At 30.5% G+C, this 27074-nt stretch overlaps 2 protein-coding genes across 6 annotated transcripts; both read left to right on the top strand.

Annotated features, from left to right (window-relative positions):
• The first annotated feature begins 3480 nt into the window (after positions 1 to 3480).
• LOC114186657 (trafficking protein particle complex subunit 6B) lies at positions 3481 to 6855 on the top strand. Of its 2 annotated transcripts, XR_003605124.1 has the most exons (5): positions 3481 to 3780; positions 4146 to 4263; positions 4360 to 4591; positions 6498 to 6616; positions 6706 to 6850. XR_003605124.1 is itself a non-coding variant. In XM_028074628.1 (4 exons), the coding sequence occupies exons 1-4, from the start codon at positions 3629 to 3631 to the stop codon at positions 6524 to 6526; spliced, it is 531 nt and encodes a 176-aa protein (XP_027930429.1). In that variant the 5' UTR covers positions 3482 to 3628; the 3' UTR covers positions 6527 to 6855. The 2 variants fall into 2 exon arrangements, 1 of the variants encoding a protein (XP_027930429.1); XM_028074628.1 differs by having other exon boundaries at positions 3482 to 3780; positions 6498 to 6855.
• Positions 6856 to 10111: 3256 nt separating this feature from the next.
• Positions 10112 to 16180, top strand: LOC114186819 (bifunctional 3-dehydroquinate dehydratase/shikimate dehydrogenase, chloroplastic-like). 4 transcript variants are annotated; one of them, XM_028074851.1, is made up of 11 exons: positions 10112 to 10225; positions 10388 to 10618; positions 10831 to 10936; positions 11101 to 11325; positions 11840 to 12189; positions 12383 to 12446; positions 13145 to 13253; positions 14443 to 14592; positions 15106 to 15254; positions 15480 to 15642; positions 15943 to 16180. In XM_028074851.1, the coding sequence occupies exons 2-11, from the start codon at positions 10401 to 10403 to the stop codon at positions 15984 to 15986; spliced, it is 1578 nt and encodes a 525-aa protein (XP_027930652.1). In that variant the 5' UTR covers positions 10112 to 10225; positions 10388 to 10400; the 3' UTR covers positions 15987 to 16180. The 4 variants fall into 4 exon arrangements, 3 of the variants coding, with proteins under 3 accessions (XP_027930652.1, XP_027930653.1, XP_027930654.1); XR_003605158.1 differs by lacking the exon at positions 10112 to 10225 and having other exon boundaries at positions 10233 to 10618; positions 15110 to 15254; positions 15943 to 16171; XM_028074852.1 differs by lacking the exon at positions 10112 to 10225 and having other exon boundaries at positions 10239 to 10618; positions 11849 to 12189; positions 15943 to 16177.
• Positions 16181 to 27074: the final 10894 nt, after the last annotated feature.

The following is a 27074-nucleotide window of genomic DNA, read 5'->3' as shown; positions in this document are numbered from 1 at the left end:
ACTATATAAGGCCATGTCGCCTTGCTCTCATCATCTCACCTTACCACCTTCACTGCAATTCAAACATCTCACATCCCACTCAACTGGTATGTCTTTTTATGAGCCTTAACCCTAACTAACATTTTATCCTTCTTTTGTATGTCTTTTGCATTCTTCTCATTTTTATTTTTTTATACTCAATGTTACACTACTCCCATTTCACTTTTTTTTTTTCATCGTCTTATAATATTTAGGCTTTTACCAATTTCGAAACTTTATGCTCCCCACTTTAACAAAATAGTTATTTGTGTGAAAGGTGAATACAAACCAATTCGAGCTTATCCTTTGGATGTTTTTTTTATTGAAACCATACATTTTGTTTATGTTATTGTTTATACACTTGTTATATTTAATTTTGGGAAAATATTATGTTTCAATTGTTTAAGAGGGACCTTACGATTGTGGTGTTGGTGCTGAAAAAACATTTGGGTATGACATTTTTTGCGCACATTACAAAGTGACTCTCCTTTTACTCTATATTAATTAATTATGAAAGTGTAAAATTTTCTTTTAAATTTTATCCTTTTTTTAAGGTGTTTTAAAATTCAACACAACTAAAAAGTATTTCAAATCAATTTGGTTTATTTCGATTTAGTTTGGTTTGGTTTGGTTTGGTTCGGTCTGGCCAGTTTGGTTCGATTCGATTAAGTGCGGTTCGGTTCGGTTCGGCCTGGTTCAATTCAGTTCAGTTCGGTCTGGTTCGGTTCGTTTCAGTTTAGTTCAGTTTGGCCTGGTTTGTTTCAGTTCAATGGGGTTCAGTTTGGTTTATTTCGGTTCAGTTCGGTCTGGTCTGGTTTGGTTCATTTCGATTCGTTTCGGTTCAGTGCGGTTTGCTTCGGTTTAGTTCGATTCGGTTCGGTTCGGTCTGGTTCGGTTCGGTTCAGTTCGGTCTGGTCCGATTTGGTCCACTTCAATTAGATTCGGTTTGGTTCAGTTCAATAAAGAATATATAATGAATTTTTGAAATAGTTGTTAAACGTTAAATTAGAACAATAAAATATGTACATAAGAGATGTTTTTAAACAATTGTTGAAGACAAAAAGATGTTTTTAAATTAACGGTTAAAAATAAACTATTTATAAAATAATTACTTTTTAAAATAATAATGAAGGATAAATTTGAATGACGACATATGGAGACAAAAGAGAGTATCCTCTTTATATATTGTTATAGATGAACAAAATTAATCTAACTAAACTTAACTATAATTATATGTATTATATTAAAGTAAAAAAAAAACAACTATTTTTGATAAAAATTATATATTATATTAAAAAAATTAATAAAAAATAAACTGTATTGTTTTACCGTTTATTTTTAAAAAACTGAACTTTTATCGGTTAACTGCTCACTGATTGAATTATGTATTTTATTTTCCCCTTTCTCTTCAATGGCCTTTATCCTAAACCCTGTGCACACTCCATTATTTAATTCAATCACCACCACTGTTTGAGACAATGATCGTGAGCTTTTTATCCCTGTCACTACTATATAAGGCCATGTCGCCTTGCTCTCGTCATCCCACCTTACCACCTTCACTACAATTCTAACACCTCACACCCCCAACCCAACTGGTATGTCTTATTTTGAACCTTAACCCTAACTAACATTTTATCTTTCTCTTATATGTCTTTTGCATTCTTCTTATTTTTTTATACTTAATGCTTAAGTGCTCCTATTTCACTTTTTTTTTCATCATCTTATATTATTTTTCTTAAATACTTAAATATTTAGGCTTTTATCAATTTCGAAACTCTATGGTCTCCACTTTGACAAAATAGTTATTTGTGTAAAAGGTGAATACAAACCAATTCAAGCTTATTCTTTGGATGTTTTATTTATTGAAAGTATAGATTTTGTTTATGTTATTGTTTATACACTTGCTATATTTAATTTGGGGAAAAATATTATGTTTTTATTGTTTAAGAGGGACATTACAATTGTGGTGTTGGTGTTGAAAAAACTTTTGGGTATGACATTTTTTGTGCACATTACAAAGCGACTCTCCTTTTGCTTTATATTAATTAATTATGAAAGTGTGAATTTTTTCTTTAAATTTCCTCCTTTTATTTTGAAGGTGTTTTAAAATTCAGCACAACCAAAGAGTATTTCAATTCAATTTGGTTCGGTTCAATTCAATTTCGTTTGGCTTGGTTTGATTTGGTTCGGTTCAATGCGGTTCGATTCGGTTCAGTTCGGTTCGTTCTGGTCTGGTTCGGTTTGGTCTGGTCCGGTTCGGTCTGGTTCATTTTGTTTTGTTTCACTACGGTTCGATATAGTTCGGTTCGGTCTGGTTCGATTTGTTTTGATTCAGTGTGGTTCAGTTCGTTCCGATCCAGTTAATTCGGTTCAGTCTTGTTCGATTCAAGTTTAATTCAATTCGATTCGATTCAGTTCAAAAGAAAATATATAATGACCTTTTAAAATAGTTGTTAAAAGTAAATTTAGAAAAATAAAATATGTACATAAGAGATGTTTTTAAGACAACTGTCGAAGACAAAAGAGGTTTTTGGATTAACGTTAAAAGTAAACTATTTATAAAGTAATTAGTTTTTAAAATAATAATTAAGAATAAAATTTGAATAACAAAATATGAATACAAAAAATTATCTCTTTATTTATTGTTATAGATAATATGTACATTAAAAAAATTTAAATTTCAAAATATATATATATATATATATATATATATATATATATATATATATATATATATATATAATTGTAGTTCTGTGGATAAAACCAAAAAAAATATCATTTGTTATTTTTTATCAATATTATAAAAATTGAATAATAATAATAATAATTTTTTTTATTTTTAAGTTAAGATTAATAATAAATATATAATTAATTTTTAAAATAATTGTTAAAAAAAATTAAAAAATAAGATATATAAAAAAATTTAAAATAATAATTTAAGATAAAAGAAATTTTTAAAATAAAGATTAAAAATAAATTATTTATAAAATAATTAAAAATAAAACTGATATTATGAAATGCGAATATAAAATATCTTTATATATTATTATAGGTTAAAAAAATGAATGTTTGTTCTATTATTTTCGTATAAACGGTACATTTCGAGATTCGATTTCTTAACTCCAAAATTTTATGTCAAAAACTTAAAAATTCCAAAACTTAATTTCCAAATGCAAGAAAATCCAAAACAAAATTTTGAAATTTGGAAAAAATCCTGAATTGGATTTCAAAATCCAAAAAGTTCCAAAATTGAATTTCGAAACTCAAAAAATTCCGAAACCGTATATTAAAATCCGTGAAATATTTATAATTTGTAGGATTATAATGGGCATTATAGTCAACTTTGAGGGTGCAGAGAAAAACATGGGGTGCAGCCCTGGCAATTATCAAAAGAATGACCTTAATCATGGACCTCAGGCCCAAAGTATGTTACAGAGTTAAGCCCATGTTAAGTGCAGTAAGTTCAATTCAGATGTGTTGGTGTGAATCGGGGAGAGACAGGGGAAGCAACAACGAGGAGTGAGACTAATCAGATTCAGAGTGTATAGTGATTCTGATTCCTTCGTTTTTCTTTGTTAGCGAGTGCGTGTTAGAGAGAGAGAGAGAGAGAATGGTTCGTGAAGTATCAGAGAGTTGCGTTGATAGCTTATTGACGGAGATGGTGGCGTGTTACTGCAATCGATTCTACGCCAACAAGCCTGAACTCGCTGCACGCAGGATCGAGGCCATTGGATATCAGGTCGGTCACCAGCTTTCTGAAAGGTTGTTTCCAGTCCCTGATAAAATCATCAAATTACTGTTATATATGATCTTTGTACCTTCATTTGGATTTCAATTTCTTTATGGAGATCTGTGCTGAATAACACCATAGTGCTACTGATTTTAGATAGTTTACGCAATTATACGAATAATCCCTAGAATCAAATTAAACTGAATCTCTTAGATAATATCTAGGCTTATTGCATACCTTGTTGGTGAACCTTTGACATCAGTGGATGGTGGTGATAATTTAGGGTAGGTTAAGTTTGTATTGTTTTTGTATGTAATTTAATAATTCTCCGTTGTTGTTTTCTGGTGGAATTATTATGAATTTGGAGTGAATTTGTGAAAATGTGGTTTGTTGCTAGGTATACCATGGAGCGGCCTCGGTTCACGGATCATCTGGAAGCAATCAAGTTCATCTGCAAGGATTTTTGGTCTGAGCTATTTAAGAAGCAGATAGACAACTTGAAGACAAACCACAGGGTGAGTTCGGAATTGAATCCTGTGGCAGTGTTTATTTATTTATTATTATTATGATGTAGTTTTTGATTGGGATGGATGTATTTGGTTCTGTTGCAGGGTACATTTGTATTGCAAGATAATAAATTTCGCTGGCTTGCACGCATGTCAGTTGATCCATCCACTGATAATGTTGGTTCGGTTGAGGATAATAATTCACCTACAGCTGAAAACAAAGCGGCACATGCAATGAGCATGCATCTTTATTTCCCATGCGGGATCATTAGAGGAGCTCTTTCCAACTTGGGAATTCCTTGTGCAGTTTCTGCGGATATATCAAACCTTCCTGCATGTGTGTATTTCTTTTTCTCATTTTATTTTTATTTTTCTCTACCACATATTACAGAAGTACTTTTATGGATAGAGAAGAGTTCATTTTCATTATGAATGTTTATCCTTCTTAGTTTGGTAAAGGTTATCCATAGTTTTCAATAGTGTGTAATCACGATGCCATATTGATTCAGTGTTGTGTTCTGGTGTCTGATGTGTGCTTAGGGGGAAATCTCACAATTTTGATCCCTTTCATTCGGGCAAAGGATTTGAAAATTGAACCCTTGTTTCATGTTAAGAATATAGAAATATGATTCCCTGCCCACTGTTTGGATAAAATCAATTCTACTCACTGCTATTTGCATAGTTTCCAGCCAAGTCAGACTTTTTCCAACCATGTCTTTGTTTTCTGATCAGTTCCTACTCTGTTCTCTGTGTAGACTGTTCTTTGCTCGTTCTTGCTTGTTTTGTTGACTGGGTTTTTGGATGATTATGGATCTTCTTCTTCTTATTATTATTGAAGATGTTTTTCATGTTATGTAAGCTTTTATATCTAAACATTTGTATTTGTAGCATATTGATATAGATTATTTAACTTACAAATAAAAGTTTAATATAGTAGTCATTATTTTGCTATCCCATATAGTAATTTTGAGTTTGGAAATTCTACATGGCTAGTTGGGATTGGTAACTGTGATTATCTATCATTATTGCAAAATAAATGCGACAAGAATTTGATCAGTTTTGAAAGAAAAGCTTAAGTGGTTTCCAGTCTTGTTGATATTTAATGGCCTATAGTGAAGTTTAGGAGTGTGAGAGCATCCTTAATTTTTCAAGTATCTTGATCAAATCATGTTGGGTGAAGTTGTGCAAGTGTGTAGCTATATTTGTTTTTAATTATATTCTAATTTTGTATGCTTTTACAACAGTATATCATATACAAGCCCTTCATCATTGACTGATTAGCTGTACAAAAACTTGCATAATTATTACAAATTTTTAAACTCATATTTTAATTAAAGAATAACTTTTTCCTTTAAACCAGCTCAATCAAGGGGCCTATATTCACCTGGTCTTACCCTCGTAAGTGGGGACTTGAGAGGCTCATGAACTTGCTTCTTTGATTAGAAATTGCTATTGTCTTGATCAGAAGACTATAGCTTTGCTGTGTGTCAACCAAGTCTGAATTTTTGTTTAACGTTTTAGTTTAATAAGGGCCTGATTGATGATAATCTTGTTGTTTACTTTCAAATTATTATGATCCGTACTTTTCAGATCTTTATGTTACGGAATAAAATTATTATATGGTGCTGATGATAAAGTTGAAATACTGCTATTATTGCCTCAGTTTAAGAAGTTTAATTTATGCATTGTTTCTAGAAAAAATTATGTTAACCTCTATTTTTCTTAACCAGTGTTTGTTAATTTAGGACAATTCAAACAAGATTGTTTGTCCCCGTACATGTAAAATGTAAACATTATCACTGTTGCACCTGGGATAAATGATGCTTTCATTGTCTTATCTCTGCTTCTTTTGCCCCTTTAATTATGGCAAACTATCAACATTGCACTCGGCATAAAACTACCAGCATTGCAATGCGTAAATTCCTTTATTTTGAGTCAACAATGCAGTTCTAAAAATTTCAGTTTGTTTGAAATGTAAGTTGTGAACTGAATTTAGTCATGGGTAATAGTCGCTAGGAAGTTACACTTACCTATCAGCCTAGGAAATAATCTCCACCGAGTCTATTTAGAACATATATGTAACAATTATCTTGAATAAGGATAAGGATGCATTCCTCGTTCTTATTTCTCTCTAATTTTATCACCTATTAACCTCTGCACTCAAATACAAGTATGTCTGTATAAAATTCGTCTTCTCTGAATGAGTTGCTCTGATCAATCTTCTTTTCTAAATCACTGAGCAGGTTCGTTTGTGGTTCGTATAAAAGCTTGATGAGTTCATAGTTGTATTACTGGTGGGAGGGGAAGCATTAACACTGTTCAGACGTTGCTTTGATGTCTGCAAGCGCTACTATCGACTGGGGTAATGTTTCTTTACCGAATTGAACCATATTAAATGTTATCGACTTGGTTGTGTAGGAAGGGCTACTAAGTTAGATTTGGTTCTTTCAGATGCAAATTCTATAGAGTATGATAATATCGAATTATTGTGCTGTGTGGAAAGACATCGAGAATTTCACCGTTGTAACGTTGTTACTCTTGTATTGAATGGATGTTAACCTCATAATTTTAAAATTTGTATCACTTTTTTGTTGTTGCCAATTTGATTGGATATGACTTCTGTATGAGTCTATCTTAAATTGATTACGATAGAAATGTTCGATTACGACGAATTTAATGTAAATTTTTGCCATATTCTTTAGGATCCTATACCCATCTCCAAGAATTTGGATCTAACTGTTACTATGCTTAGATGATGAAGATGGGCGAATGGTAAACATTCTATTATCCATCCGATTTATCTACAGTCACGAGTAAATCTACCAATTATAAAAACATAAATTTATCCATTTAATTTGCTGGATAATTAATTTTCCATTATTTTCCGTCCTAATACTTAATGCATTAGAACTAATTCAATTAATTTTTCATAATTAAATATACATATTTCATAATTTTACCCTTTTGAAAAATTTTGTTTGAAAAATGCATTTTTATTTTGTTTTACAAAATGTTTCTTTGTTCTTTTTTATATACCATTTTATTGGATGGATTCAATCTTTATCCTTAAAATAGTTATTAGTAGTTGAATTAGATTGAATCTTTTTGAAATTGGTTGGAAATTTTAACAAATAAAAAGTTAATAATCTTTTTATTCAGTTCATTTTAATTTGAAATATTGTTATCGATGTGAATGGAGAGCATGGTAAAGTTTTATTCCCAACAACACTGAAGTAGACATAAAAATGATACACTGAAATACCGTATATGTTTATATATATAATTTAATTTTAGTACAAGTATTTATTTTCTTTATAGTTTTCATTTAATAATAGTCATTTGGGATGACAAAAATATCCGTGTCCGTGGATAAAATCTGTGATAGATAGTTGGTATTCGTGAGTATTTGTTATCTGTGGGTAACTGGTATTTTAATACATATTTATAAATGGATCGGGTATAAGTATCATACTATTCATATTCGTGGGTACATCTGGACAAAATTAAAATTAAAATTATGTTTTATTAAGTTAAATTTAATGAAAATTAAATTTTAATTTATATTTTATTAGATTAAATAAAATTTTAATTATTTTACATTTTTTTGTAATTTTATTTAAATTTAATTTTAAATATTAAAAAAAATAAATATTTGTGGGTATTCACGAGTATCCGTGGATTTTAAAATATCCACATATATTTTTTAGACGAACGGAAGCAGGTGAATTTTTTTGTTGCAAATTAATAAATTTGTTATAATGATAAGCATCTAAAAGGCGATTAAAAGAATTAAGTGTTTGCTCGTTTTATTTATTTATGCTCAAAACATATTAAAGATAAAAATTGAATATAGTTGAGTTACACTTCGTGTAACCATTCATCCGATCCTATTATTACCTGGTTGAATTAAAGTAATCTGAATTAGATTAGGTTGGATATCTGTCATTTTTTAATGAAATGCAATTGATTAGTAGTAAATTAGGTTTGATTTGGATAACATATACTAAGAAAATAAAAATGAATATAAAATTCAAAAAACATTATATTCCTTTTCTTTTTTATTTTGATATAGTTTTTAATATTTATATGTATTTGTATATTTGTTCAATAATTCATGTAAATAAATCAAATAAAAAAATTAAAAGATGAAGAAAGTGGAGATAAGAAGACGTAGATAACGTTTAAGCAAAGACATTAAAGCAAGAAAGAAAGAATAAACAACTTAATATGTGTTGTCTTTATCCATTGGTAGGTATCTTTTATAAGACACATATAATAAATAAAATATATTAATAGATGAGTTGGGTTGAATTTACACACCAAAGTACAATACCTTATTCAATGAATAATGAGTTTATCTGCCTAAAATATCTACAATTTTTTTTACAGGGACTTTGTGAAAAAAAAAAACTCCCATAATGTCTTATTATATTTTATACAAATCCTATTAATTACCCAACAGTCACCAAAGAAGACGTGATGCATTCAAAAACCTAATTCGAAGTGATTCAGTCGTTCTTTTATACGTGAAGTCCAATTCTTGTGTGATGATGGATATTAAAGCAAACAGTCAAGTGCATCAATTGTGCGCAGACATCATTGATTAATGGTTGTGCTCTCAAAATAGATTATCCGTCCCTCTCTACCACGGATTATTTAATAAATTAATTCAACCTAGCATATTTATTAATTAATGAGTCAAAAGAATTTAAATTTAGCTTAATTTAACTTAACTTATTTATTAATGAGTACAAAAATTTAAATTAAGCTTAATTTATTATAGATTGATGAATTAAATGAATTGACTTAATTAAAAAATATATATATTTTTTTATCTTTCAGTCTAACAAAATTAAATTATAATTATTAATTAAAATTCAAATAAACTTTAATAAAATTCAAAATAATTTTCAATTCCAAATATAATTCAAAATCATAAAAATATTAAATTTGTATTTGTCAATCAATATTTTAGGAAGAAAAAAAAATCATGATTTAAAACTTTTTCAAAAATACTATATCTTACTTTTTTTATATTATATCGGTTTACTCCGATAGATAACAGGTTAAATATGTTTTTGGTCCTTTAATTTCTAGTGAATTTTAAAATTAGTTTATTTCGAAACTTTGAACTAATTTAGTCCTTCACTTATTGAAATACATGAATTTAGTCTTTCTTAATTAAATTTTATTAGATTTATTTGATGTTTCATATGCATTTCAGGATTGTATTTGAGTTGTTTATATTGTTTCACACATTTTTTTAATGTTAAGTCAAATACTATTAAAAAACGTGCTTGAAATGTCAAATAAATTTAATAAAATTTGATTAAAAATGACTAAATTCACATATTTCAAATATAAAGGACTTCCAAAATTTTAAAATACACTAATTCAAACCGAAAGTTAAATTTATCCGAGATAATATAATACGATAGTACCCAAATCTGAATATCATGACAGACCCGAAAGATTTCTAAGAGAATATTCTACTTTTGCACGAGTAGTCGTAGTTAGTTAAAATTTTGCACGAGAATTGATAGTTAGTCAAACTTTTAATTCCGAGTGCCTAATTTCTTATCAAATTTGGATTTTCCTGTTTTCAAAATGCACAAATCACAAACGATTTTGAAGTTTTTTAAAATATATTAAAAAAAAATTAAAATACTAATGAATTTAGATTCTTGTTTGAATTTTCTACTGCACTTTCAAATATGCGGATGATCACAAGTTTTGAAATCTTAAAACATATTAAAAAAAATTAAAGTAACAACATAATTTATTTTTAATACTCAACCGAGTATAAAACAAACAAAAAAAACCCGATAAAAAATATGAACTCTTTCTCACGAGTGTAGCATTGTGTTTATTCTATTAGATTCAATCTGATAGAACCCACTCTTATTTGTCTGGGTTAAATAGTCATATTATTATTTAGTCATGTTCATGTGACTGGTTTTGAAGCCGAAAGGTCACAACGCTGTCCTGCAATGAGTTTTAAAATCATTACTTTTATCATATTGGTGGGAACCGTGTGAGTTAGGGATAGCTACTCACAACCACCAGAGACCTTGTTCTGTATTTTTGGTTCTCTTAACAACTAATCTCCTGTGTGGTTCTTGAATTGTTTCAGAAATCAAAACAAAATGGGTAGTGCTAACCAAGTGTTGAACATTTGTGCTCCAATCACAAATCAACAAGAATCTGTATCTGTTGAGCAGATTGTGAATAACATGAAACTTGCAAAGGAAGAAGGTGCTGATACAGTGGAGGTTAGGCTGGACTGCATCACCAACTTCTACCCTCTCCTTCACCTCAAAATCATCCTTCAAAATAAACCACTACCCGTGCTTATTGCTAACAGGTAATTTATCTCAAATCTCTTATTATCTTTGTTTTGCTGGGAATATTAGTAGGAGTCCAATTCACACATTTAGTAGAACTGAAGAAGAAAATCTATACATTATTAATTGAATTAAGATTTTGAGTTTGAGATGGTGAGTTTGGATCATGTTTTAGTGTCTGTATATTTCTTTCAATGCATTCAATGTGTTTGCTCTATTTACTTGTTTAAAGGAAAAAATGGGACGGTAGTTTATCCAAAGGCGATGAGAGCATGCGACTGGAAGCATTGCAGTTAGCTGTGGAATTGGGGGCTGATTTCATAGAGGTTGAGTTGAAGGTATAATTTTTTCTGCATTGGGAATTTTTTTTTCTTCGGGAAATTGAAGAAGTTATGTCAAATATATGATAGATGCACAAATTTTAATGATGAGAATGACTTATAAATTTTTCTTACATTTTCTCATTTAATGTCTCCTTCACTTACACTGTATGGTTGTTCAGGAAGCTTCTTGTATTCCTGCCTTGGTGGAACATAAGAGAAATCATAATAGTCATGGAAAAATAATTGTTTCTTGCTATGTGGATGGCATCACCCCTCCGCAAGAAGAACTCCTTCAACTTGTTGCACGCATGCAAGCAACTGGATCAGATATCATCAAACTTGTTACACATGCAGCTGATATAACAGAAGTTACAAGAATATTTAGCTTGTTTCCTCATTGTCAGGCATGAATTTTCCTCTTTTTTTGTTAAGCTTACATCTCTTCAATGGTAGTATTTCCAATATAAATTGTACTAAAGCAATTGTAAGAAAAGGGAAGATAAGAAAATTATTATTGTTAGAAGAAAAGAAGTGTTTGAGTTGGCAGAGTTATGATAGGTGAAGAAAACAGAAGTTACAAGAATATTTAGCTTGTTTCCTCATTGTTAGGCATGAAGCATGGGACTAGACATTAATAGGTAATCCAATAGTAACTTTATAACAGATGAAACAATAGACCAACAATCAACAAATTTCGTTAAAATAGGATTTAATCCATGACTATGATATTATATAAGAAAAGAAAGATAAGAAAATTAGTATTGATCAAGCGTTACCTATACAAGAGATATCAATACATATATGATCTGACAACCAATTCTCTCTTCTGTTCAGATCTTTTCAATATTTTTGTGTTATAGTAAAAGTAATTTTTCCATTCTCTGTTTCTACTTTATAATGTTTGCTTGCTCTGGTTAGAATTTGCAGGTACCATTGATTGCTTATTCTTATGGAGAAAGAGGACTTATAAGCCACCTTCTAAGTCCAAAATTTGGTGGGTTCTTTGTCTATGGATCATTGGCAGGAAATCCAATCCCAGGAATGCCTTCTCTTGACAGTCTCAAGGAAGCCTATAAATTGGAGGGTGTCAATGAAGATACTAAAGTTTTTGGGCTCATCTCAAAACCAGTTAGCCACAGCAAAGGCCCTATATTGCATAATCCTTCCTTCAGACATGTAAACTACAATGGAATCTATGTCCCAATGTTTGTTGACGATCTTAAGGAGTTCTTTAGCACCTATTCAAGCCCTGATTTTAGTGGTTTTAGGTATGTCACATGTTTCTATTAATCCACTTACAAGCTGGAATCACATATTTCACTTTCAGGTCCTCATCTTGACTTGATACTGTTTGAATTTGCAGTTAATGATTGTGTTTAATAGTTTTGTTATCACTTCAATCATTTAAAGGTTTGTATTTATTTCTTGTTTGGAAAATTCTCATCTGCTTTTGTATTGCAGTGTTGGGATTCCATACAAGGAAGAAGTTCTAAGGTTTTGCGATGAAGTCCATCCGCTTGCTCAGGTTGGCTTAGTCTTCCCTTTATCATATATAACTGTTCCATAGTAGAGGTCTTTTTCCAACATCATGGTTGAACATGTATTTCCATAGTAGCTCTTCCCTCTTTTAAGATATAAATGTTGGAGATCATCGATTAGAAATAAGACCAAATTACAGTATATATGTGGGTGTAAACCTCATCTTACAAGACAATTTTGTTTTGTAAGATTGAGTTGGACTTAAAGTCCACTTCTTAACATGGTATCAAAGTTATGCTTGTCTATCCTAGTTTGTTGTTTGTTGGGTCAGATATCTAGTCTCATATGAGATCTGACACCACTCTCGATACAAAACCTTAAAGTTCATTTATTTCTACTAAATATGGAACTTTTAGTCATTGCATTTTTAGAAGCCCATTAAACAATTTAAGCTAGTTTTATAATGTCAACAAAAAATCTGCTAGATGGAATCAATGTATTATTTCCAGTAACTTTATTCCATGACCATATGTTTTGGTGGTGCATATAAATATAATTGAAAACTGATATGTTATTCTGAAAGATTAGTCTGTCTAAATTAGTTCAATGAAAATTAATTTAGTAAGGTAAGCTATTAGTTGAAATTAATGGTGCTCTTTTAAACTGGACTTATGATGCGGCTATTCTTCCATAATGAATTTTTGTTAATGCATAATCAATTTGTTTCATTTCATGTTCAAGCAGTCTATAGGAGCTGTTAATACTATCATAAGGAGAGCAGGAGATGGGAAGCTTGTTGGTTATAATACAGATTGTGAGGCTGCAATTACTGCAATTGAGGATGCACTCGTTGGTAATTCTCCCCCACTGTTATGCTTAGTTCAATTCCCTTGACCTTGCCAAAAGGTATAATTTTAAGAAATTAACATCCTAAAAGCCAAGGGTACATGAATGCCTTAAAGGTGAGAAATAGATCCCTTTACATTTAACAAATGAGGTTGTGAAACAACATCAAGGGCCAATTTTCTTAAAAGCTTGAATTGTTAGGTGCCTACCACAAGAGCGGTTTCCATCTTTAACCAAACATGTTCACTCTTTTGTGTCATTGAAGGATTTCGTGTCATCTGTTGGAAAAAAATGCATCATCATTTGAGAATGTGAAAATTTCAAATACAGATAACAAACCAAATTTGTGTCCCCTCTAGTTGAGAATTAGGGCCTCTTTTATCTCATGTGGTGGTTAAACTCTATTGCGGTGACGATACCGTAGGGGAGGTCCTGCAGAAAAATAGCTTGGCGCCAAGATGATAAAAAGCTTAACACCTCTCGTTCTTATTACTTTTTCAATAAATTTGTATAACACACAAAACATTCTTGACACTTTGACCCAAGTACACCCACACTCTTCAAATCAAGTATAAGAAAAGTCAAATACTAGCTCAAAGTGTATTTGACTTGGGACAAGGAACATCATGGACTTAGCGTCCATTATATAGTTACTAACACCCACCCCTTAGGTTATCTTAGGCAATGTGGGACTTTTCAAGACGTGTTATTTTCATAAGTCCAACATCATCAAGTTCTTAAATCGAGCAATGACAAATGAATGATTTTTCAAAATTCTACTAGATGCAAACATTTATTGTTGCAGAAAATGTTGGAAGTCACACATCGATTAAGATCAATTTACAGTATATAAGTGGTTGCAAACCTTATTTTACAAGTTGTTATGTTTATTATTTCACTTGCTATTGGACCATCCATTAATATTTATTTTCATATCAATTAGAGATAATGCCACCTTCCAAGTTGGTTAAGTTAGATTTAAAATCCACATTTTAACAGAAATTTCCATATGCTATTATTTGATTAGAGAATTTTTTTTGACCAGGATATAAGTAGCTTGATCGAAGTTTCGTAAGTTTTTTTCAAATTTTTTATCTAATTCAACTCCTTCTTACCTTGGGCAATATCAAATTATAATTGGAGTAATTTTTACTAATACTATTTTTGCTGATTCCCCTGAATCAAAATTTTGTCAGAGCGTGGTTGCAATGATGGTGGAGCATCTTTAGGTTCACCCCTTGCTGGTCGATTGTTTGTGCTAGTTGGTGCAGGAGGTGCAGGGAAAGCACTTGCATTTGGTGCTAAAAGCAGAGGAGCTCGTCTAGTAATATTTGACATTGATTTTGGTACAAAATTAAGTGATATATTGTCTATTATAAATTTAATTTTCCTTTGATTCTTTCTCATGTTAGAGCTTAACTTCTACCAGCATCAACGTACTAGTCACCACAAGCACCCTTACCTTAATCTATATATATACCATTGATCAAATAATTGACCTACACTTATGAATACTAAAAAAGTATTATTACTCAACATGTAATAGTTTGCATGACAAAAATTGCAAAATTTTACTGTACAATTTCTTTGACAAGAATTGCAAACACTCTTATAACACACAATTTATCATTTGTACAATAGTTTCATATTTTTCTCTTCATATTATTTAACGTGAAACTTTGATGAATACTCACTCGAGAACCTAACATCTATCTTATACCAAATTTCAATACAGTGAATTGTTTCTTCTCTGCCCTTGGATTTTTGTTTCATTATTATTTCTGTATCTCTATAGCACATTATTACTATCAATTTTGCATTGACAAATGTTCTGTTATTCTCTAATTTTGTTTAAAAAGACAGAGCAAAATCTCTTGCCTGTGCTGTATCTGGTGAGGCTCAGCCTTACAAAGAGTTGGTCAACTTTCAGCCAGAGAAAGGGGCAATTCTTGCAAATGCAACACCCATAGGAATGCATCCAAACACTGACAGAATTCCAGTGGCAGAGGTTCTACACTCTATTCAAATAAATTGGGACAGAAACATAGATACAGATTTTAAGTTTTATTTTCTAGTCAGAATTGAAACCTCATTTCATTGATCTCCTTGACAAAAGTTTTCATTAAAAGTATCATAAGTTACAAAAGTGAAACTTCAAATTTAATTAAAGAAATGTACACATGCACTCTTAGTTTTGTCATTAAAAATTATTGTTGCTGCTCTCTTCTTCAAGGCAACTTTGGAACATTATTGGTTAGTCTTTGATGCTGTATATACTCCAAGAAGAACAAGATTATTGAAGGAAGCAGATGCTGCAGGAGCAACAACTGTGGGTGGAGTAGAAATGTTCCTAAGGCAGGCTATTGGTCAGTGTAATCTTTTCACCGGCTTAGAAGGTACAATATTCTTTTTAGTCATCGAACCTTTTTTTATTCGTCAATTATAAAATATAAAATTAAATATGTTTTTCATTTTCAAACTATTATAATTTTCATATTTGTTGAAAATAATATTTTTTACAATTATAAATATTAAATGTTTTATATAAGAATTTAGAGACAAAAAATATATTTAGCCCATAAAATAAAATAAGAGTATTGATTACCCTGCAGGGATTTAGTTAGGTGCATTAGTTCAGTTTAATATATGAATCTGGTGTAAAGTTCATAATATGATCTTATTTCTTTTGTGTGCAGCTCCTAAAGAATTGATGCGAGAAATTGTTTTATCCAAGTTTTGAAGATGTTGTTTCAATAAATTGCTCCTATGACTTGGTGGAGGCTTCTCATTTCCTTAAGAACCAGAATGTGTAATGTGCCCTGCTAGCGACGGATCATGACAAATAATTTTAGAAGTGAAAATAATTTATTCAAAATTTATAGTTTTGAAGTTGTATTTAATATAATTCCAATTTAAATAAACTATTTTAATTTCATCTCTTTCACTTATTCGATATTCCTATATTCGAGTATGTTTTCATGTATTACCTTCTAAATGATTAATATCATCCGTAATTCTTTGGATCTTGAAAAAAGATTCATCTAATTTAATAATTGGATAATTAGTATCATGGTTTGGAATATGTAAATTTGTCTTGTTTTCATTTTTATATGTGGCTTCCATTTGATTTTTAAAAAAATGAATTTATTTTTTTTATTCTTTATCAATATACTTTTTTTGTAGTTTAAAATTAAAAAATAATTTATCATAATCTAATCGAAAATTCATATACATAATTACTAAAGAAAACTCAATGATAATCAAGCCACAATTAAAAATGGGTTATGAGAAAAATATATTATATATTACTTTTTCTTCTACATTCACAAAAAAAATAGATATACAAAGGCTCATGAGATAACAAAATAATACAAACTATTATACTAATATTTTATTATCAAATGAAACGAGAGATAGTTACATTTTTTTTTCTTTAAGAATGAAATAGAACATATAAGAAATGAGAGCAAAACTAGTGAGTTTTTATCCAACTTCCTTTTTTTTTCTTCAAAAAAAAAAACAAAAAGAATATAAGTGAGAGTGAAAGATGAGTACAATTTGTAACTCAAAAGATAATGAAAAAGAAAATAAAAAAATATCTTAATAAATATTTTATTCTTTATTATATTTGATTTTATGTTTTATTATTTATTAACATCAAAATGTTGTGCTTTATACAATAATAAAAAGATACATAATTAATTTTTCATCATTATCCAATATATACTACCTAAATTTAAAAATTTCAAAAAAAAGGAGGTCCATGATGACACCCCTACCCCTTAAAAGGTCCACCAATGTTTAATGCATTCTTTTTTTGGTTTAATTATTCTTTTAATTCTTGTTTTTATTAAAAAGTGTCAAGTTCGTCATTTAGGTTTTTTTTTCGTCTCAATTTGGTCCTGACTTTTTTAATCTAATTCATTTTGATCCTGATCTTTTAAAAGTGATTCAATTTGGTCTTCGCCGTTAGGTTTTCACAAACAATGTTAAAGTGAGTGCCACATGTCAATTTATGTAGAATCTCACAGAGACTCACTGTTAAGGGAGTGCTTAGCGACACATACTGGCGCTCAACGCTGGCAACATCTGAAGCTCTTTGACTTGAGGGCACTCAGTAGAGAAAACCAACACCTCAGGGCGTTGGAGCTCTCTAACTTGAGCACACTCAACGACAAAAGTTGTTGCTCAGTGTCTTGTCACAAAAATGCCACTGACTTGAGATTTTAAAGCTAACGCTCAATGCCACTATGCTACGGCTCAATGCCATGACAACATAGTCGTGAATTGGCATAATTTAGCTTGCTTAATTGCTCAAATTGGCACTTATTACCCTTTCATAGTTTATAGCTATTGCAAAACACTTCTCAAATATCACCAATTTGAACAATTGCGCAACCTAGAATTCTTCCATTCACAAAATACCAAACCACCCAATAAATCAAACACCCAATTTAGCATAACTAAATTACATGTTATATGACAAATTCATCAAACAAAGTGCAGTACCATTCCAACCAAAACAAAATTCTCAATCCAAGTTCACAACATATAAAATCATAACCAACTATTTCAATAAAACACAATATATAAAATGTAATAATCAGCTTCCCTCACCTTTGAACTGTTGTAGACTACTCTAGACTCCAAAAAGCTTTCGAAATTGGGAATGTCTTAACTCAACCAAGAGACAATAGAAAAATGATCAAACCAAACCAAAAGAACCACTGATTAATTGAGAGTGACAATAAAGGCTATAGGAGCACATGCAACTCGAAAAAGATCACATGCAAGGAAAAAATAGATTGGACATCAAGGAGAAAGAGAATTTTAATTTACTCGAACAGAGGAATTGACAAGGTAGAATTGAAAAGCTATTCGCGATGATTGCAACCCCAGCCTTTGATCGAGAAAAAGATGAGATTAGGGTGAGTTCTTAAAGAAAGAAATTTGGGGGGGTTTGAAGAGAAATTGTTTTGAGAAAGTGAGTGCAACGTTTATGTTTTGTTAAAAAAAAATGACCATGAGTTTTTAAAAGAAGAAAAAAAGGGGATTTTACATTCTTCCCAACTACAAAAATTTTTGTCATCGAAAATTCACTCATTAAGTAGAATGAAAGGTTGTGTTCTCCTCATTTTCTCTTATAACAACTACTTAGACTTGTCTGACCTACCGTTCCCAACACCTTAACCAATTATTGAAGGAGGAAAAAAAGGGGAAAGTGAGACTAAAAATTATATATTGAGTGATTTTGAAGAAAATATAAATATAATGAGAAAATAACGAAGTGAATTCTAATGAAATTTATGAGGAAAAGGGAATTTGTGAAAAATCACATGACATCCAAGAGAGTGAAAGAATACACATAAAACTTGATCCACTATTTATGGATATTACTTGTACGAAATGAACTTTCAACATCAATATACTAAGTCGATTTAGATGAAACCGTTGTTATTGAAAATATGGTGTCATTTTTGTAATAAAAAAATGTGTATTACATAAGTTATATCCTAACTAATGTAATATATAGGTTATGACACAAGTTCTCTAGTCTAATCGATGTAGTAAACTCAACTTTGGTTGCTTACAAAATTGTTGCGAAAATTGTTCTTCATATGCAAACTTATGTGTGGTTCTCGAAAAGTCATGCCACTAACGCACAAGTGCCTGAAGGCTCTGATAATGTTAATTTTTACCATTATCCAAGCTATATTTCATTAGCAAAATCATCTCTTCCAAAGCTTTTAACCTACTTAATCCTCAATTTTACCTTACTTTTGTAAATAAATACATTGTGGGTTACATTGATCTAATTATACCACTAATCCCCATTTTTGTGTCTTTTTTTGTAGATTGGAAGCTTTGCTCCAAAAGTCCAGATAAATGAGTGACCCGGAATAGCAAGGAGAAGAGCAAAAATATCAACAGGAAGCGCCCGGCGACACAAAGACAGCGCCAGGCGCAACAGGCCGCCAGCGCCAGGCGCCAGACAAGCGCCAGACAAGCGCTACTGCTGGCCACCGCCTGGCGGCACCTGGACACCGCCGGGCGGTAGATGAGGAATTTGTCACTGTTTGATGGCTAGCGCCTGGCGGTGAGACCCTTCCGCCAGGCGCGCGTTTTCGCTGATGTGGCAAGTTGGCTCTTTTTCTTCTGTTTTCGCGAAGGGAAACCTATCTTGGACACTTTGGAGCTCGAACAACACGTCTTGGAGCACTTGGAGGTCTGCTAGGGCTTGTGGGAACAGCTCCATCTTCCTCTTTGTGTCTCCTCCCTCTTCCATTTCCATTTTGTAAGCTTGAGCTCTCCATGACAATGGAGAGCTAAACCCATTTTTGTTGGGGTTAGATGTAGCCACTGAACTTTCATGTATTTTCGAATGGTTTGAATATATATATGCTTCTTCCATTAATTTCTAGTATCTTTGTTTATGCATTTAAAGCTTGCTTTGTTTTACCCATTCATTGCATGATATTTGGGTCATTAGGTATTGGAAAATATCTCTTGAAACCTTGAATTGGAACAAGATACCTAATGGAACTTGTATCTAGGAATGGAACTTGACCCATTAGTTGTCTTAAACCCTAATTTGTAAAGCGGGTTTGTTTATTTAGGGATTCAAGGAATTGACTCTAAATAAGGAAACCTAGGCTCATTCAACTAAGGGATTAGAGTTTGAGTAAACTTGTGGGTTGACATTAGTAATTAATGGAGAAGAGTTTTATTGCTTAATATACATGAGAGTGAAGTAGGTGAAGTCTAACTCCAACAATATCAATCCATTGCATTTCTAGTCTTTACCATTTCCTAGAGCCTTCTAATATCCAAGTTCAATTTTAATTATTTAGGCAAAATTTAATTTCATACAAAAACCCCAAATTATGAATTTATTCATTAGCTTAAATTAGTCACTAATTACGCAAATATTTAGTATACACGAGTCTCTTGGGAAACGATATCCCGGTCTTACCGGTTACTACTTGCGCGACTTGGTACACTTGCCAAAGTCTTAACAGGCTCTCTCCCTTGATGTTCACTGACAGTCAATTCGCTAGTAGCATCAACGGTCATGACGCTTTGTGCATATTGACACAAATATTCCATTAGGTATTGGACATTGTTCTATGTAATGGTAGTTTTTGTTGTTGCTTGTGGTGGTGGTTTAAAATGTCACTTTGCAAATGGGTGTTCAACGATGAGCCTCGTCAACAATTTCATGTGGCTTATTCCTTTTAACCTTACATTTTTTATATGTAGCAATACATTTTTTTTTGTTTTTCATTTCTGAAAAATTGTAAAGCAAATTAGTGGAAACACCAAAATGGTACATATCACTTTGGTTTTTCAGTTTTTCAATTTTTCACATTTGATTTTATAGGTAAGGAGGAATGATCATTTTCTTACTTTTGTTGTTTTGAATTTGGGTTGGGTATTTTGTCATGTGTGGCACCTCCTTTTTCGAAATGTCAACGCTCATCATACACTTTTCCTCTCTTAGCAATTGCCTACTTTTTTATTGGTAATGAGAGGTTGTGAAAGAATTAAATATAGGCATATTTAAAAATGGTTTTTGGAGAGATATTACATTGGTTAATAAAAACAACCCATGTAATATATACTAAAATCATTTCTTTATGTTGCCCTTGTCACTCTATCTTTACATTAACTGAAATTTGAAATCTTTGCAATATTGATTGAAATTACAAAGACATAACAATCCATGTAAAATATGTCTGACTTTTTGCATTGTCTGCATTGACATCAGTTACATAACCAAAGTAACATATTGTAAATAACTAATGTAAAATGTTTTTTTTTTTTTGCAATAGTGTATCAATTATTGTAGTAAAGTGTTAAATGATTTCAACATTCAAGGGGGTATCTCAACTGGGATAATACTTGCATCAGGAGTATGAAGAAACGTGATGCTAAGTTTTTGTAGATTACTTTAAAACTTGAGATTGATGGTTGATCCTAATTTAGGACATTCATCAATGGAACAAATTTTACTTGAAAAGTACGTCTTTGTACCAATAAGTGAGATGACATTGCATTGTGTAAAGGCTAAACTAAACTACTTAAGTAAAGTAAATGGCTTTATGCAAAGTGGTGTAATGAATTACCTCATTAAATTGTAATAAAATACAAATGAATGGAACATGGTGAATTTGAATTTCAATCTCATATGTGATAATAATCCTCTATTTCAAAAGATATTTATTTGTCTTAATGCAAGAAGGAGTTTATGAGAGGAGGCAAATCATGGTTGAGTATTTATGACATATGAGTGACTAAGTATTATTTTGCTCATGAGAATAATGTATTAAAAGTAAAAAAAGAAGAGAGTTTAAAATGTAAGGACTTTTTTTAGTATTGTTTTAAATTATGTAATTAAGAAAAATTGTAAGAAGTGTCGATGTGGGATTTACACCACACTTTGTGTGAATTTAACTTAATACTACAAAATTAGCTTTTAATGTGAAACTTGAATTCATTTATATATTATAATTTGATCATATCTCTAGCTGATGTGGGATCTTCAACATACCTTTCCTTGTTATGGATCAGACATTTAGAGTGTGAAACTAACATGTGTGGATAGTATAAGTGTAGAATATGCCAAACACAAAGGACAAGTTCTAAACCAACTCAAAAGGTATATTTTGTTCTAACTCAACCTTATAAAATCAAATTACGATGTGAGGTTTAGGCTCACCTTATACTTTCTCTCCCTCCCCCCCCCCTCTCTCTCTCTCTCTCTCTCTATATATATATATATATATATATATATATATATATATATATATATATATATATGCATGTATGTATGTATAGTCTTACTTTATCATTAATCGATGTGGGACTTTGCAACATTTCTCTTGATGATGTTTATACCCTGCTTATATATGTACAATTTCACTAAATCATTATTCTATGTGGGGTGCGCAACACACCACTCACATTAAGGACATACATAGTGGGAATCTGTGATGCCCGGATACGGATACGGATACGGACACGACACGGACACGAATACGGAGATACGGCAAAATTGAAAAAGTATAAGACACGGACACGGCAATATACATATTAAAATCTAATAATTTTATTTCATAATAAAAAAAACATTTAAAATATCATAATGTTTGAGGCTTATATATGTTAATCTTCATCAAAAAATACAACTTCTAATTCTGGTTCATCGAGAGATAGGCTAGCAATATCAAGAATTTCATTATCATCCATTGAAAAATCATCTCCAGCAATATCCCACATGCTAGTTTCCTTTTCCTTGTATTTTGAAGAGTTTCTTGAAAGAAGACGAAGAATACCAATCAAATAAAATATTTGAGTAATAAAGAAAAAATCAAATAAAATATTTGAGTAACAAAGAAAAAATCAAATAAAATATTTGAGTAATAAAGAAAAAATCAAATAAAATATTTGAGTAACAAAAGAAAAAATCAAATAAAATATTTTAGTAATAAAGAACAATCAAATAAAATAATATAGTGCCATTAAAAAGAGAAGGGCGTGAAAAGGGTGAAAAGGGCGTGAACAGAGAGCGTGAACAGAGAACCATCTTCCTCGCGAGGTGTCCGCCGCGCATCCGAGCAGCTACAGGTGTCCGCCGACGCGTGTCTCCGACCTGGCCGTGTCTGATCCAGAGAGAAGCCTTCGACACCGTGTCGTGCAGGTGTCCGCCGCGCCTCCGCGTCCGTGTCCGCTTCGGGAGCGGGAAGCGGCGTCCAACCACCGTGTCGGAGCATCACAGGTGGGAATAGAAAGGGACTCGATGGTGTGTGACATAATAAGCCAAACAAACCTTGTGAGAACATACATTGATAATTTTTTATACTATAGTATGGAAATGAAACTTTTGTAGTCTAGCTCAACCTCACGCGTAAGGTTTTCACCCTACTTATATACTATGATTTGCTTATATATCTAACCAATGTTAAATTTAAGCATACTCCTTACACCAATGATTGAACATCTTGAGTGTGTAAACATAAGAGATTTAATAGCAGATGACACGATAAGTCTAACAAACCTCACTAAAGCTTGTACTTGATAAACTTTAGTATTGCCTTATAGATTAGACTATAAGTCTAACTTAATCTTGGAAAACTAATAAATCAACAAGATTTGGAACTCACCTATCTATCTATCTATCTATCTATCTATATATATATATATATATATATATATATATATATATATATTACAATTTGATCATACTTTCAAATAATAATAATCTCCAACATCTGTTAGAGAAATATAATGTAATATTAAGAATAAAATACATTAATACTTGCATTAGGACTATGAAGAAGTATGATGATAAGTTTGCATGAATTATTTTAAAACATGAGATTGATTATTGATCCTAATTTAAGACATTCGTTAACGGAACAAATATTACTTGAAAAGTATGGTTTTGTACCAATAAATAAGACGTTATTACATTGTGTATAGGCTAAACTAAACAACTTAAGTAAAGTAAAGGGCTTTATGCAAAGTCATGTAATGAATTAGTTCATTAAATTGCAATAAAAACAAATACAAATGAATGGAATATGGTGAGACGGACATTCAATCTCGTAAATGATAATAATCCTCTATTTTGAAAGATATTTATTTTTTTCTTAATGCAATAAGGAAGGAGTTTGTAAGAGGGGGCAAACTATGGTTGGGTATTAATGGAGGTTTGATATTTGTTATTACCCTAAATGACAACAAAGGAGCATTCCGTGTAGTTATTGTCTTAATTTGATACATGTTTTTGCATGTGGGATTTGAATCATGTTGTTTTTACAAATTTCCCTGTACGAAACATATCTAAGTTTATGCTTTGTGATTGTTTGCCAAATATACAAAAGTTTGCACGATGCTTATTGTAAGTTCATCTTACTAGTGTTTGTTACTTGGTTATAAGCTATCATGCACCAATACTTCCACTTGAGTTATGTATCTGTGTCCGACATGTATTCGTGTCCGATACTTTATGATACTTTATCGATACTTATTATTGAAGGATCTAATTTATAAAGTCGTAGTACATTACAAGAAATTTTTTGAATAATGACAAATTTTAGTGACAACAAATATTTAGTCACTATGCAGTGACCAATTTAGGTACCTATTTAAAATCTAAAAATTATTGACAACTAAAATAGTTCCAAACAATTATAATTGATCTGTACATTAATAATTAAAATATTTTTTATTATGAATTGGTTTCTAAATTAGTTACTAACATTATCTACCAATGTTTTGACTACCAAAATAATTCGTTTCTAAATTATCCGCTAACATTAGCTACTACCAATGATATATTTATTATGTTTTTAAGAATTATTATACATTTTTCAATATTTATATATCACGTATCGTATCCTATTATTTTCAAAATAAATGTATCGTCGTATCAGATATGTGTTGATCCAATACACATATCGTATTCGTGCATCATAGGTTATAAGTAAAATATTAAGGAGATAAGTTTTTTCAGTGGCATGTGGCTTATGAAGTGTACAACCATATACAATATTAATTTGTTTACAATACAATATTCAATACATGGTTCTTTCTTGTGATTTATGGTCTATGAAGACCTAGCATTTTTTTTCTTATGGGAAGAATGTATTTAAAATGAAAAGTATCATGTACATTGTGAATTGAATATTTGTTGATTAGCACCGATGGCGGAACTTGGATAAAACACTTATGGGTGCCAAATTACATTTTTTATATATAATTTTTTTTAGTTAAAAAAAAAAACTCTTTATTTTGTTTCATTTCCTATGCTTTAAACAAGCACACATAATAGTAGAATTCAAAAAATATGACTATCATTCGCTATTATATCATGATATCAAACCATGAATATAAACCCTTCGTACCTCATCAATTTGATTGGGTGAGTATTGTTAAATTTGAGGACGCTTTTCTCGGATCGCGTTCTAATGAAATTTTAAATTCATTACATGTAATTATAGGAATTTTAGAGATTTGTTTTTCATTGTCTTGAATTCTTGATTCTCCTGAAAATTTTCAAGTTTAGTTAAAATAGATGCATTTTTTTTTTCATTTTTATCACAAACCTTCCTCCTTCAGAAAAACAATCAATTATTTTACTCTTTATCATAATCTTTCTAATATAAATTTATCACTTCTCACCTATTTTTTAAAAAAGATAAAATTTATATTCACAAATCACAATTATCACATTACAAAACATAACAAAACACATACTTTAATTAAATAAGCAACCTGTATAAATTCAAAACTTTAAAAAATTTACCATAGGCAGAAAAGCACAAAATTCCTAAATTTCATAATTAAGGGTTGATAGATGATCCATATAAGTTATTAATTTTTTATAGTGCAATATTCAATATATCACTTGTTATTTATGACCTATGACGAACTGATCATTATTTTGCTTGTGAGAATAATGTATTAAAAGTAAAGATATTTCAGGAGATTTATAACATTGTTTTGAATGACTAATTGAGAAAATTTGTAAGAAGCACCCATGTGGGATATTCACCACACTTTGTCATGTCAAGAATTAGAAAGTGCAGGTTTAACTTAATACTACAAAATTAGCTTTTGATGTGAAACTTACATTCATTTATATACTATAATTTGACCACATCTCTACTCGATGTGAGATCTTCAACATATATTTTCTCGCTACTGGACATTTTGAGTGTGAAATTAAATGTGTGGATAGTATGACAACAAAATAATAGTAACGGATAGAACATGACCAACAAAAATCGTACAAGGATAAGCTCGTAACTATCTCAAAAGGTAAATTTAGTTCTAACTCAACCTTATAAAATCAAATTACAATGTGACGTTTACTCTCACTTTACGCTATAATTTAGTTATATCTTTAATCGATATGGGATCTTCAATAGTTAACGACTACCAGTGCACAATAAATAATTTAAACTCTATGTATCAATGTGATCGTTAAGACTCTACTATAAGTTCATCAATAGTATCTCAAGCATAAATTTATATCTCGATATTAAGACTAGTTATAAACAAATAATCACCTTTAAATTAAAAAAGTACTCATTGAGAAGTTATGAATTAACACATTCAAAACCTAATTGACCATTTATCCTTATATATTATTTCATGATTGTTTTTAGATCAAACATGAAACAAATATACTAATTATGTCCAATATTATATTTTTTTAACAAGACAAATAAATTATTAATATATATCAAATAAAATAAGTTGAAGATTAGTAAAACAAATTTAAGATTATTTATGAGTCTTAGAAAATGGATTTTGAAACCAATTAATAAGATGATGTTTGTACTCTGCTTATATACATGTATATATATAAGCATGATACAAATATTGTCAAAAAAGATATTGAAGAGTCTCACATCGACTAGGAATAAGATAAAATTATAATATATTATGATATAATATACAATTTTACTTTATTCCTAGTCGATATGGGACTCTGCAACATATTTCTTGACAATATTTATGCCATGCTTATATATTTCGGGGGTGTGTAACACACCACTCAGATTAAGGACATACATGTTAGAGATAGAAAAGGACTCGACAATGTCAAACATAATAAACTAAACAAACCTTATGAGTACAAATATTTATAAGTTTTTATACTATATTATGAAATTGAAATTTTTTAGTCTAGCTAAACCTCACAAGTAAAGTTTGCACTGTACTTATGTTTTGTAATTTGACCATATATCTAAGCAATATTAAATTTCAACACACCCCTTGTACTAAAGATTGAAGATTTTGTTTGTGAAAACAAAGG

Source organism: Vigna unguiculata, chromosome 6 (genome assembly GCF_004118075.2).
Source record: "Vigna unguiculata cultivar IT97K-499-35 chromosome 6, ASM411807v1, whole genome shotgun sequence".
In the NCBI taxonomy this organism is placed as follows: domain Eukaryota; kingdom Viridiplantae; phylum Streptophyta; class Magnoliopsida; order Fabales; family Fabaceae; genus Vigna; species Vigna unguiculata.
This window is presented reverse-complemented; position numbering and strand designations above follow the sequence as displayed.